Here is a 13980-nt window from a genome sequence, read left to right on the forward strand (position 1 = left end):
AAACTAAACAGAAAACTAAGCCCACTGAATAGCCGCACGATGCCCAAGCAGCACATAGTGCTGCTGCTCCATGCCTGGTTTACTTTATTCTTCTTGGACTTACTTTCCTAAAACAAAGAAAACACTGCCAATACTTTGGCACAAATCACCATCTCCTGAGGGACAGTGTGAACCCTCTTCAAATTAACCTGAGCAGTGTCTGGTTTTCTAGAAGAGTCACAGCAAAGCCCCAGTGGGAGCACATGCTCTTCCAATGACAATGAAATCAAGCAAAACAGACAATTTACTGGGCTACAGTTCTGAAAATGCCAAGGGTGGAGTCTAGGTTATTTACATGAAAGGTGATAGGAAGCATTATTGCTCTGTTTAAGACTAGGAAGCAGAATATTGCCTTAGGGTTGTTACAATAAAAATGGCAGATTTCATTCTTATTAATCTCCAGGACATCAGAGCAAATTTCAGGTACAGGCATCATTTGATTTCTATAGCATGGGAGCCAGGCCTGTACAACCCAAAGTCAGAAGAAGCATTTTCAGAGATATTCGTAACACGTGGGCAAGGTTTTCCCCAATCTACAAGGGAGCGGGGGGAAATGATGGACCAGGGTATATTAAAGACCCTCTCTACATTTTCTGCTATAGGTTCAGGGGGGTATTTCTATGTTTTTACACACAGCAGTTCAGTCCCTGGGAGAGGCATTTACCCCTGTCATGTGTCTGTGCCTTGTCAGGTGCACAATAGGGGGAGACTTGTCTCATTCAATCCCCTCTCCAAAGTGCATTTATTACCCTCTTGAAGTGTACCTGAGGTGCCCACAGTGCTCATAATCATGGTAGCACACAGCAAAACTTAATTTTATATTACTTCAGATGGGGTAAAATCAGATTTCCAGGAGTCATATTCAGGGCAACAAGCTAAAGATCTATTTTTCACTGTTTCTCATTTCTCTTTCAAAATAAAAGTGAGAACTTTTTCTGCATTATACTCACTCTGGGTATAGTCCCCTGATGGGCCTTTCAGGAATCTCTCCAATTTGGCAGTGCATAAACTGTGCTCTAAAAAATGCATGTAGAGGCCATGTCTGTGCTTCTATTGCTGCGCACTGGAGAGGCATCACAAGCTCAACAGTCAGGCTCGAAGGTTTTGTCAAAACAAGAAAGAGCACGATGGGGGCAGACAGGCGGTTCAGTGACATCACTAAAACAATTTTTGCAATAATTCCCATAACAGAGCCCACTGCCATTACAGCATTACATGTATCAGTGGTTTGGGGCATTGTCTCTGCTTCAGCTAGGAAATTTATACTGCATCAAAAGTAAGTAAGAGGACCCCAGGCTACACCACGAAACCCATCACCCATGTGAAGGGCAAAGCCTATGGCCATGCAAAAGAAAACAGATTCATCCACTGCCATGTGATTTTCTTTTTTTCCACTTCTGGAGAGTGTGTGTGTGTGTGTGTGTGTTACCTTCAAAGGCTTGCCAGGACCAGTTAACATTAACGCTTTAAGGTACAAGATCAGACTCTGCTCAGCTTGCTACTGGCAGCATTTCATCATAAGGGACAGCTGGGTGAAGCTTTGAGTTTGACTCTAGGAATTTACACAGTCTGTTCCCATTTAAAGCAGATGGGTAACTTACTGGACCTAAGCAAAAAAAGACCAGTATATAGAATTGTTTAGGACTAGTATTTCAAGGGGTTATTTTTCAGTTTATAGGTAGTTTCTTGACTGTTTATCCATCTCCCTCTGAATCACAGAATAGTCAGTAAAGAAATTTTTCCCCATGTTCAGATGAAACTCCCTGTGTTGCAGTTTGTTTCCATTGCCTTTTGTCCTGTCGCTGGGCACTACTGAAAAGAGCCTGGCTCTGTCCTCTTGACGATCACCCTTAAGATATTTATAGACTGATAAAGATCCCCTCTCAGTCTTCCTTTCTCCAGACTAAGCAGGCCCAGGTCTCTCAGCCTTTCCTCATAAGGGGGAAGCTCCAGTTCCCTCATCATCTCCATAGCCTCCCCTCCCCACCCCTACCCCAGACCGTCTCCAGTAGTTCCCTGTCTCTCTTGAATCAGGGGGGCCAGAATTGGACGCAGCGCTCCAGATGTGGCCTCACCAGGGTACCCTTCAGAATTAGCTTCTTATTACCACTATACTCATTTGTGCACATTGATCTGAATGATAGAGCAGTATCAGAAATTAGCACTTGAGAAATGAAGAATTCCTCCCTTGTCTGATCTATTAAGTTATTTCCACAATATTGCAGCATTACATCACCTTATAAGCTGACCTGATCTTGCCTTAATATGACTTGTCATAACTGAAGCCACACATCCCAAGGCAGCCATGTGTCAGAAAACATCAGACTTGCAATTTCAGATCTCCAAAGCCCCATACAGTTGCCTTGATCCAGTCACAAAAACACAATAGACAATGAACATCTTATAAAGCTTCTTTTGTGATAATTTACTTCCCCTTACAAAAAGGGATTTAGCATCCTTTCAAAACCGCCCTCAAACACTGCAGCTTGCGACAGCACTCCCACCACATTGGGAGTATGAATAAGCCAGCATTATTACAGGAATATAGCATTGCAAAGACAGAATAAAACACATCAGGAAAAAGAAACTACACTATGACTATTATAAATAAAAATTATAAGCCAAGAAATGCAGTTATATGGGCATACAGTAAATAGCCCTTGAATCCCAACAGTTCTCGTAATAAAACTTAGCATTGTGTTCTCTTGGCCAGCCCACAAAGCCAAAAAGCGTCAATAACTGACATAACACACTTAAATCAGCAGAAACAGTAAAAAGAAAAATAACGAACTACCTACATACTACTAAATATCTTCTACTCACCTCTACTACCCAAAGAATGAACCAGAAAAGTAACTCAGGCCCATAAGCCCCACAGGCAGATGATGTTAAGTGAGGGACCTCAACGGGCACAGGGGCAGCTGCAAACCATTACGCAGCTAATCACAATGTAGAGGTAAGTTTGCACCAGAAAATAAGGGTGGAAATGCTTAAAGGAGAAGCTGGATTTTTGGTGACATCAAAATGTACAGTCAATCAGCAAGACAGACAGCATCCAAGCTGTGTGATCTGATGGCTCTAGGAGAAGCTATCGAGGTAACTGGTTGCTCCTCTTAGAAGCACTAATGGTCTCAGTGCTGGCTAACATACCCTGCAGCATGGGCTAGATTTCTATCACTATTTGTGCTTGTCAAGGAATTATAAGAAATATTTTTATCAAGTTTTACTGGCTTCTGTTTATCAATGAGCTTATGTAAGCCAGGGATTCGTTTTCCCTAGCTTGTTTCATGCCTATACAGCACTAAGCCCTCAGAACTCCAAACAAGGTAGAAAAGTAACACAATTTCTGTTTAGAATTTTTAAATCCTTTTAACATACACAGGCCTCAGGAGCATTACTCGTTGCCTTCAGCACATAGGTAGTAGTGGGGCTGGGCCAGCAAAGCATGCTCACTGAACTGAGTCTCAGCAATGTATCACAGAATCACACCCAGCACTCACTCAGGCATCAGCTGGTGAAGTTTTGTTTTGAAGAGCCCTGACAAATATAAAATAGCACATATTTTTTAGCCCTTTTTCTTGAGAAGGGGAGAACAGTGGGTGGGTTTTCAGAAAACCTGTTCCTGGAATTGGCCTGGCTCGGTGTCCCAGATGTCAGTTAGCTTTGACAGGAGGCTCTCCCAGGCAGAAAGGTGTGAGGCAGCAGCTTTACTCCCAGCAAGCCACAGCAGACAAGCTGAGCTGTGTCAGGTGAATGTTTCCCCTGGCCATCCAGAGAACTATTTGTGCACATAAGCTCAAGCACATGCTGAAGTGGTGACAGGACTGGGGACTCAGCTCCCCTCAAATGTTGTCATTTTGATGCAACAGCAACTAGAAACAGGCAACCAGGACAACAAAGAGAAAGGGAAGAAAATGCAAATAACAGATCAAAACAGAAAACCCTGAGGAAAGCTTTTATTTAAGTATCTGCTACTTGATTTCAAGCTTGCTCAGAAGCTTCCTCCATATTATCATCAGATGCTGCATAGAGTGTCCCTCTATCTCATGTCCTTTTTCCCCAGAAGTTCTTTTTTATGTATGAAGGCTAAATTTGGCTCTTGGATACAGATTCATTGCTCTCCCTGAAAGGAACCGACCTTAGTTCTGGATCCAAAAGTAACAGATGCCATCAGTGTGAGTCACAACAGCCACAAAGTTTGTCACAAGCAATCATTATGCTGATCTAAAAATCTCCCCTGGCAGACAGAATACTAATAGCTAAATCTCCAATGGCAGTGCTCTCTCAGACATTTACAGCAGGAATTTGCCTCAGTGGGAAGTGTGGAGTTGGCCTCAGATACAAGGGAAGTCTAATTTAGAAGTCCCTTGGTAAAGTGATACAGCAATGCCACGGGGCACGGAATGAGATTTCATCAGTTTAATTTATATTGATTTAAGGCTACTTTGATTTGCTCCCTGCCCTCCCTGTCTCCCAGCTCACAGAGCAATCAGATGCTCTTACATTCTGTTGTTTAATGCGGCACACAGCAAGAACTGCTCACTTAGAGTGACTAAACAAACCACCACCTTTAGAGGTCATCACTTATGGACCAGTTCAGTGTTTCATTAGTCTCTGCAGACCACTGAGCTCGAAGAAAAGCAGGCAGAACTGGTACCAGACAAAGTGCAAGGACAGGAATATGATGACAGTAGAAAGAAGCAGCCGGAGCAGAGAGGAAGACAGTGCCAGAGAATGAGCAGGACAGTGTACGGTTTCTTACGTTTAACTGGTCCTCTGGGAGGTGTCGCAATTGAATCCCTCTCTCTGGCTGTGTCTCCTTCTCTAGCTTCCTTTTTTGGCTCCTCTCCATCCAAACATCATCGAAGCTGAAGCACTTATATAGGGGTTTAGGTCTCTTCCTCCTCCTCTCTGGAATCTCCTTGGCTTTTTCATCTGGAGCAAGGAAGGAAAGCCTCCAGGCTTTGCTCTCAAGGGTAGAGATAGGGCGTAGGGATGGTGGAACCTGGGGGGACCTCCTTTTGCGATGGGGAACCCATTTCTCATTTGGCCTCTTTTCAGGTGGCATTTGACATTGCTGTTTTGACTCCTGTTTTACAAACAGCAAGTGAAAACACAGGGTTTGTTGGCTGGAAATTTTGTTTTCTTCAAATCATTTTAAATGGAAGATGGCAAAGCTCAGTTACCTAGTCCTGGAACTATTCAGAAGAAAATACTTTCCCAAGTGTCCAGCCTGTCCACTCACTCAGCCTTCTCCATAGGCTTTGGGATACTCCACCCAGAAACAGCAGCTCTGCTATCCTTTGAGAGTGTAATATACACTCCCTCTGCACAGGACGATGCCCTTTTCACCCTCATTCTAGATGGCATATTACAATAACATTGCTACTGGGATTTAGGTCACTCTGTATAATACTATTACAAAGACAGACAGTGTCTCTTAAAATAGAATAATGACCAGTCTTGTCTGTCTGTGCTTTTCCAACTGTACTTCAGTTATACAATGTGAAAAGGCTTCCTAGATGCCTGCAGGTCTGATACATTAAGTCTTGTGCTTCCTGATGTGCTCTTTACGCTATCCATTTTGCTTGATGTTGGGCCGAGAGCAAGGAATTGCACAGCTTTGCACTTCACTCTCATTTGCTTTTAACGAGTGGTTGCACAAGATTACAGTTTTTATACTGGAACAACTTGAAATCAAGCAGGCCCTGAGCCATCTAACTACTACTCCAGGTAGCATCAGTGTCAGAATCATTAATACTTAAGGTGGGAGACAACACCACTGAGGAAGAATGATCTCAGGAGTCTCTTTTCACACAAGTGTGTCCTGACAATAGTATCTCTCCAGTTTCTCACAGTTCATTTGAAGATCCTAAATAACACCCCTTAAACCAATGCAGGCACTTCCCAGCTACTCTCAATTAACCAACAATTCCAGATCAATTCTTCTTCGCCACTGGTAAAAGATGCCACAGTCTAAAAACACTTCTTATCTGCCAGATGCGATAAAAAAGGGAAGCATATGCTGCTGGTACTCTGCGCCTAACGCCATCGTATTGGAGAAGAGTGAGGAGGAGAACTTGCACAGATTCCAAACATGGGACATATTAGGACAGTTCTCTCTTGCCTGCTCGGTAACACAATTATGGTAAGTAAAATCACGCCACAAACAGATTAATTAAACATTTAATGAAGGCCCTGACATATAGGCAAACAGGAAATTGTTCTGCCTTGCTGTTCTCAGCACAAAATTTTTGTCCTGGATGTAACATGAAGAAAGTTAACCATTAGCAGGTAATGAGAAAGGGGCTGGTCTGTGCTCCATCAGGTTAAGAAGGGTTACTTACCAGCATGGCAGACAGAGCCATCAGAGGCAGGCTGGCCCAGTGCAGGTTGGTACAGCACTGTAACACAGATAAAGCTGAGAGCACTGGAAAAATACCTGGCTGGGGTCTTGGGGAATAGATACGTATGCCCACAGCAGAGGCCACGCTGGGAAGTGAGCTCAAGGAACTTCACAAATATGCATTTTTTTTGCAGTAATTACTAATGTGGAACAGAAAAGGACTTTTATTTAAATATATCATTAAACTTAATTTTATGACCTTTTTAATTAGCAACATACATAAGGAAGACCATCCTTAGTGTTGAGATGGTAATTATGTCTGAAAGACTTAACATTGCAAATATATTTTGCCCAATGTCTCTGCTGTATTTTGAGAGATTCCTGAAAAAACAATTTCACTTACAAAATCCAAGGTGCAGTTCTACTTCATCTCACATTGTCATGAAAATGGAAATAAATAAAAGCCCTATCTGCTTGAATAGGTTAGATGTTGTGTCCTGAAAGCTGGGACATTTACATTAATTTCGAGGCTCCAGCTGCATTTATCCAATTTCAGATATCATATTCTGCAGCCTCCAGAAGTATCAGGAAAATTAAACTGTTTTTATATGGCTTAAATACCATTTAAATTTTTCATGGTTTTCTTTAAATTATTTAATCTAGCAATCAATTTAAGTAATTACTTATTTTCTCCTAATGGTTGAATTATAGGATGTGGCCTTGCCTATTCAAGGCTTTACATATGCCTCATCTCTCCTCTCTTTTCTAGATGCTCTTTTGAGTTATCATTTACAGGTCAATAATTTTATTCATCCTCTGAGAGGCTTCATCTGTTGACAGTGTGTTTAGTCTAAGTGTTTTGCACTTTCCTAGGCTGGTGTAACACTGCAGTCTCATTTGGAATGTGGTGTCCAGTATTAAGTTTGGAAGTTAAGTTGATGCCCATGAAAGCAAAAGATTTTCAAGTAACAGAAGGGATTAAAGCAAATTCTTTTCCCCTTCTGCCCACAGCAATTCCAGTACTAGCACCCTTACTTCTCAAACTGCCACCCACACACTTCTTTAGATTCCAGACAGCATTAGCCAAAAACCCCAAACCAATCAACCAAAAAAATTCATTGGGAATGTGTGGGGAGAGGTTGAGGCAATTGAATTTATTCAAGCTGATAAGAGGGCACTAAAAGCAGTCTAAGAGCAGTCTGCAACAATTTCGTAGTTGCATGAATGATGGATCCAAACCTCAGTAGTTCCAGACAGCGCCACAAGGCAATAGCCAGAAAGTGTAGCTTGGAAAGTTCTGGTTGGGCATTAGGAAAAAGATTTTCCTTGGGAACATGTTTCCCAGAAAGGCAGTGAAATCTCCAGCATCAGAGGTTTTCAAGACTTAGTTAGACAAGGTCATGGTTTTGTCTATCTGGTGTTGTCACCAGTACGGTCTGAAGAATGAGATGGGATTAGATGACCTCCCAAGGTCTGTTCCAACCAACCTTTTTTTGTTTCTATACAAAAAATAGGGAGTTTCTATTAAAAAATGGGGAGAAAGGGTAGGCTAAGACCATTTTGGAGGGTATCTTAAAACTTTAATATAATTTGGGATGTGAGAGACAAAAGGTGGCAGCAGCAGCAGCTGGCAGTGGCAAAAGCTATGCAAAGGCTCATTTGAGTTGAACACAACCAGCTGCAGAACTGATCAAGTAGTTCCAGATTAATGAACTCTCCAAAAAATATCTGCTTAGGGTATGCAGAATGTCATACTCTCTTCTCAAGAGCCACTTCAGAAAACCTGCTCAACAAAATTATTTTGCCCATTTCTTCATGTCAAAACTCATCATCAGCAACACTGAAAAAGTGGCTTGATCAAGCCAGGTTCTGGGATCTCAGCTAACAGATCGTTCTCAGTCACTTTGGTGGTTTGTGCTTAGTCACGGAAAGAGTCCTAAACGGCCAGCCACCTAGAGCTTGGGAAGTCCTCTCTGGGATTAAAAACCTACCAACAGAGGATGTTTCTGCTTTTAAAGGCCTCAGCCAACCGAGAAATCCCTGTTGAAGACACAATCTTTTCTGTGACATCCAGCCTATCACAAGGAAATTAGTCATAACGAGGAGCAGAATACAACACATCAAAAGGAGATCCTCAGTCCATGGGGGGTTTTCTGTTTGCTGTAGAACAGGCCAGAAAGGATTTATATTGGTAATCAAAGGGTGACTGCAAAAGATTCACAGTACTTTGAAAGACAGCTACTGATTGTCTAAATAAAAATATTTTACTTCTTAAAAAGTGACTGCTAGCAATGGGAATTGATTTCTTTTGCCCTTCACTTCCAGAAACTTATTTACTATAAACCAGTTACAAGGCTCAATACTGTCTTATCTTAAGAGGGGTAAGACCCAGCTAAAAACTGGAGCTGAGCACAGGGTGGCATCTGTGTAATCTGTCTGAGGCATATTATGCATTAGCACTGCTGTGATTACTCCATTTCTTTAGATTTTTGTGGTATATCCTCCCTGAAAGAGTGCATAAATTCATATAGTCTTGAACTGCAACTTATTTTAGACAAAAGTGGAATATTTATGCACCCATCTAACTAGTGTGTTCATTAAGAGTTTCACTGGAATTCCTAAACCATATTAGAACAAAAGACTGCAAACCAAAACACCACCTGATCATTTTCAGACGACAACTCACCTCATCCCGGAGCATGTCACTAATGGAAGAAGCTGTGTTTAAGCTTATCTGGGATTGACTGCTTATGCCACTGTCTTCCCTCTGGTATTCGTTGTCCAATGAGTGTACAGAAAGTAAGAGACTGCCTCTGGGTTTCAGTGTCTTTGGTCTCTCAGGAGCCTCCAAATGGCTTTCAAATGCAGAGCTGTTCCCAAGAGAGATCATCGAAGTGGCACATATTCTTCCTGGATAACGGAAGCTCTTGTGTTGAGAAGCGGATCGTGGACTCTGCGGTTTAGGGCTCATGGGCCTACAAGGCATGTCTTTACCATCAGAATTTGAGAGCTGGGGACACGAGGGACTTGACTGACTAAATGGCGACTGCAAGTCAGTGGGGCTAAATGGAGATTTCACCCAGTATTCCTCTAGAGAAGTATTTAAACTGTTGCTCAGAGCCTCCTGTTGTTCATCACAGTCTGAACTCTGTGAGTATCTGATGCCCAAATCATGGGACTGTATTCGTTTTCTCCACATACCTGCAGGTGAAGAGACATCAACAGGCTCCACAGTGTCAAAATAGCTGGTGTCTGTTGAGGAGCCATTAGCTGTTTCTGTCTTAAACAATGTGTGCCCATTGGAACTGTCCTGTTGCTCTACTGACATTGTCCTCATCACCTTGCCACTCGACGCATTCGGACTCCCCTGTGTTGGTGATAAACTTGCTAAGACAGGCCTTTTTAGTCCATCGGCCTCCTTGCTTTTTAGAAAAGCTTTCCAAGCGCTCTGGCGAAGTTTGGCTTTCTCCTTTTCATTTTTCAGTGATACTCTTGAGCTTTGCTCGGTATTTTCCTTTTCTGGAGATTTTGATTCAAATAAACTTGAGAGGGATTTGTGTGCCAAGGCCAATCTTGTCCTGAACTTCTTACCCTCAGGGTTTTTGTTTCTTTTGTATTCATTTTCAGGGGATGATTTTCTAATCCCGGAGTATTCCACAGGTTCACTGTCATTGTTTTCAGACAAACCTGAAACTTGTCGATCTGCATATTTGACAGCAGCCGGTGTGAGAGAAGTTGAATTTGTATCTGCATCTTCCATCAGTATCCGACCAGAGCCAGAAGCCTTCCTCAGGCTCATTCTGTTGAATAATCCTGCAGGTCTCTCATAGAATAAATCATCATCATCAGAGTACTCAGAGGTGTAGCTTTCCTTCCTGTGGAAGGCTGAACCAGATGAACAACTTTTGAAAGACTGTAAACTTTCAGTGTCTTCATCGTCCTTCCCAGCATCCAGTTCTTCCATCTTTGCCTTGCTGCCAAAGAAGCTGCTGCTTCCCTGATTTTCTGCTGTGGCAGGCTTAGTTTTCCTGAAAGATGTCATTTTTGAGAATACTAAAAACCTGGAAGCTTTCCCACTATTCCCATTCTTTGCTGGCTTTTGCACAGCTTTATAGAGACTGCTGTTACTTCCCAGGACATGGAATGAGTTCTCATCCATTTCCTCGCTGTTAGTGCTGCAGGTACTTATATTATCGAGGCCCAGCATGCAAGCGTTATGGGTCTCACTTTTCATAGAACAGTTGAAGACATCAGACACATCACTCAGTGTACTATCTTTGCTAGGGCTAGCTGTGTCTTCTGCAGGAGAGCCCTCCGTTCCCTCTCTAGGAGAGGGTTCTTCACAGATACCTACTTGTTCCTTTGAACCACTACAGCCTTCGCTTTCTTGCCTGCCTACTGCTTGTTCAGAGATGACGCCAGGCCCTTGAAGGTCAACATCAGCACCATCACTCTGAGTCAAATTGCTTACACTGCACGTTGCTGGTGTTACTGCACTAGGTACATATAAGCCTTCCTCTCTGCCTTGATGTGCTTTGAATTCCTCTTCCTTAGACACCTGGTCATCTCTTGGTTCAGCCTCTGACTTTCTGAAATGTTCTGCCTCTAATTCAAAAACAGTCTTTGTTTTGCAGGGCTCTTTCCCAGATATCTTAACACCACTTCTGCTGTGTGATTTTAAGAGCGCTTCTTCACATTGATCTGCCTGACTTTCTGCAGTAAGTGTATCATTGCCCAGTGGTACAGTAACACTCCTGAATGCCACTTTAGCACTTGTTAATGTAGAATTACTACAGGTGAACCCTAAGGATGAAACTGCATCTGTCTTCTCGCCTTTCTCTTGTGCAACTTCTGGTTTTTCTTCAGCTGTATCTGTACCAGGGAATACCTCTGCATTACCAGGAATAAGGGGGGTTGCCAGATCTTGTTCTTCACAGCTACAGCTTTCACTCAGAACTGTCTCTGGCTCATCATGAACTTTGCTGACAGTATGAAGAGACATCAAATCCTTGCTCTCCACATTTCTCAATGTTCCAGTTACCACTTCAGTAGGAAGGTTATCATTCAGTGTCTTGGACTGTAATCCCTTCTGCTCTACAGAAACTATCATTAGGGTAGGCTTTAACTCTGGAAGAGTCATTAAATGCCTTCTCTGGCTTATAGAATCTGATCTGGGATTCATTTCAACAGCAGAGACACTGTCTTCATCCTTTCCTTTATGAATAGGATGCTCATTTGTTACTAGCTCAGAGCAACTTTTTAAGGCACCAGTTTTGCAACTTGTATTTTGCTGCATTGACTCTTTGAGGTCTGCCCCACTGCTACTGCCACCTGGTTGCAATGAGGTTTCCAGGACTTTCCAACTGAAGTCAAGGTTAGAAAAATCATCTACCCAGCTTTCCCCTACCACAGTCTCCATACCCGATAGTTCAGATTCAAGGCCATTCTCCTTCAAACTTTCCTGCTGTATGTTACCAGTGGAAAAGTGGTTTAAAGAACAACCACAATCTCTGTTTTCCACAACAGTAGGAAAACCTACATGCCAGGCTGATAGGTTCTTAGTGTCACCAGTGTCCGATTCAACATCAGTATTGCAAGGGAATTTGTCTGCTTCCAGATCTCTTTCAGCTTCATACTGGTCACTTTTTATAAGTTCTTCAGCATTTACGATCACTGGCTCAGAGTCCAGGGTAGATGAAGTCTCCTTTTGTTTTGGATTACAATGCTCACAAGCATCAGTCCCTGTAAAAGATAAGCTATTTGCACGTCTATGTACTGCTTCTGGGCTAAGGTCACATGTCTCTGATTTAGAGTGCAAATAACAATCAACACATTGGGGAGAGGCTGCTGGTTGAGAAAGCTGACACTCATTTGAATTTGTGTCAGTATTAAGAAAAGATCTTTCAATGCCAAGTTTGCCCTCTATTTTTATTGCCTTTTCAGGGCTTACAGGTACCCTTCCTAAGTTTTTCCAGGTGTATTCAAAATCTAGCCCTTTAAGATGTATTCTGGAACATGACCATCTAAATCTGTCTGTCAGATGAATACAGTTCCCCACGTATTCTCTCTTGCTTTGAGCACTGATATTTTCAGGTAGACTGTGCCATGTTTTACTTTCTGTAATCTCTGACCTTGTGAGTGGTGGCTGAGATTTTGATTTGAAGCAACTCTGGTAAAACAATGAATCTGATGTCAACATCGTCTCTGTACTTCCATGTTTTATCTTTTTACCTATAGTTTCCTCACAGTCAACCAAGTTCCTCCTGCTGCATTTTACACTGGACATAGAATCTAATTCACACTTATAGTTGGATGTCTCAGTGTAACTTTTACGGATAGGTCCATTTGTTTCAAAATGAAGATTAGGCAAACTACAGCTTGATGCTGCATCTGACTGGAAGGAAAATTGCTGTGCATCAGGAAAAATCAAACAGCTTTCTGAGTTTGCTTTGAAACAAGCAATGCTTAATACTGCAGGATGTTCATTCTGCCTTGTAATATCATCTTCCGTAGGTACAGAGCTGGTATGGGACTGCACTTTACTGCTTTCACGCTCCACTTTATTTTGCAATCCTGTTACAAACTTTCTATTTGTCTGTGATGTTGTGCCCTCCTCACTGACTTGGTTCTCTGTGCTGGAAATATCACTAGTTAACGTTACCTCTTCATCACCCAGTTCTTCACCTTCTAACTTCGCAGATTGTATGCAAAATACAGTTTTGCTTGGTGCTGCTTTTATTTTGGAGGACACTTTTAACCGCACCTGCTGGGTGAAATCTGGTTGCCTTGAGCACTTAAGTTCATGGAGGGTTGTTTCTGCCTTTGCTTTAGGAAGACTAAAGCACAGATTATTTTTTTCAGTAAAAAGGCAGTTTGAATCCAGGCAAGTTTCCCCAGTTATGTCACTAGAAACAGATTCTGTGTCTGATGCACTCTCATAAGGCTCAGTTTTTACATCTGACAAAGATCCACTCTGATGTGACAGGGTCTCAAAATAATCTTCATCTGTTTCTTGGCTGGATCCACGTATCTCCAGCTCTATTGTGCTCGGGGTAGAAGAACTCAGATCGTCTTCAAACTCTCCTTCACTGATGTAGTTTTCAACTGGCTCTGGGGTCTATGAATAAACAGAAAAGAATGATTTAGCAATGATTTCCTACAGCAGTAAGGTAGCATGAATTATTAGAAAAGAGACTTAGAATCACAATTAACTTAATACACACTGAGCTCTTTGGAACTTATCTTTTACACATTGATGGACCTGAGGTCTTTCCATTTCTTACTTTTTGTCTCTTAATTTTTCTTAATTAATATTTTTTCATTTTAGTATGTAATTATGCAGAGGCAAAAATTTGACTTTTGGCCATATCTTTCATAGCCCAATACCAAGACCCATTTCACATTCAAGTCAGTCAAATGGAAATCATCCCTTGCCCTTTATATCAGTAGATATAAAAACTCTAATGAATCCATCTTCAGATCTGAGGAGGAGGTTTATGTGATGAATCTGAGAAGTAATGTTACTATCCAGATTACAGAAATGTGACATAAATATATGCAGAACAGTTTTGCACTTGAATAAATGGACACTACCC

General features: G+C 42.0%; 1 protein-coding gene across 3 annotated transcripts in view; it reads right to left on the bottom strand.

Moving 5' to 3' along the window:
* ARHGEF4 (Rho guanine nucleotide exchange factor 4) overlaps nucleotides 1-13980 on the bottom strand; it is a 228225-nt gene that overhangs the window by 112128 nt on the left and 102117 nt on the right. For 2 of the 3 annotated variants that reach the window (XM_040613912.1, XM_040613913.1), the window contains 2 exons: nucleotides 9072-13502; nucleotides 4802-5128 (listed from right to left, as the gene is read on the bottom strand). In XM_040613912.1, coding sequence (XP_040469846.1) covers nucleotides 4802-5128; nucleotides 9072-13502 — 4758 coding nt within the window. The remainder of the gene's footprint in view (nucleotides 1-4801; nucleotides 5129-9071; nucleotides 13503-13980) is intronic. The other variant, XM_040613914.1, reaches the window with a different exon arrangement.

The sequence above is a fragment of the Falco naumanni genome, chromosome 13 (assembly GCF_017639655.2).
Source record: "Falco naumanni isolate bFalNau1 chromosome 13, bFalNau1.pat, whole genome shotgun sequence".
NCBI lineage: Eukaryota > Metazoa > Chordata > Aves > Falconiformes > Falconidae > Falco > Falco naumanni.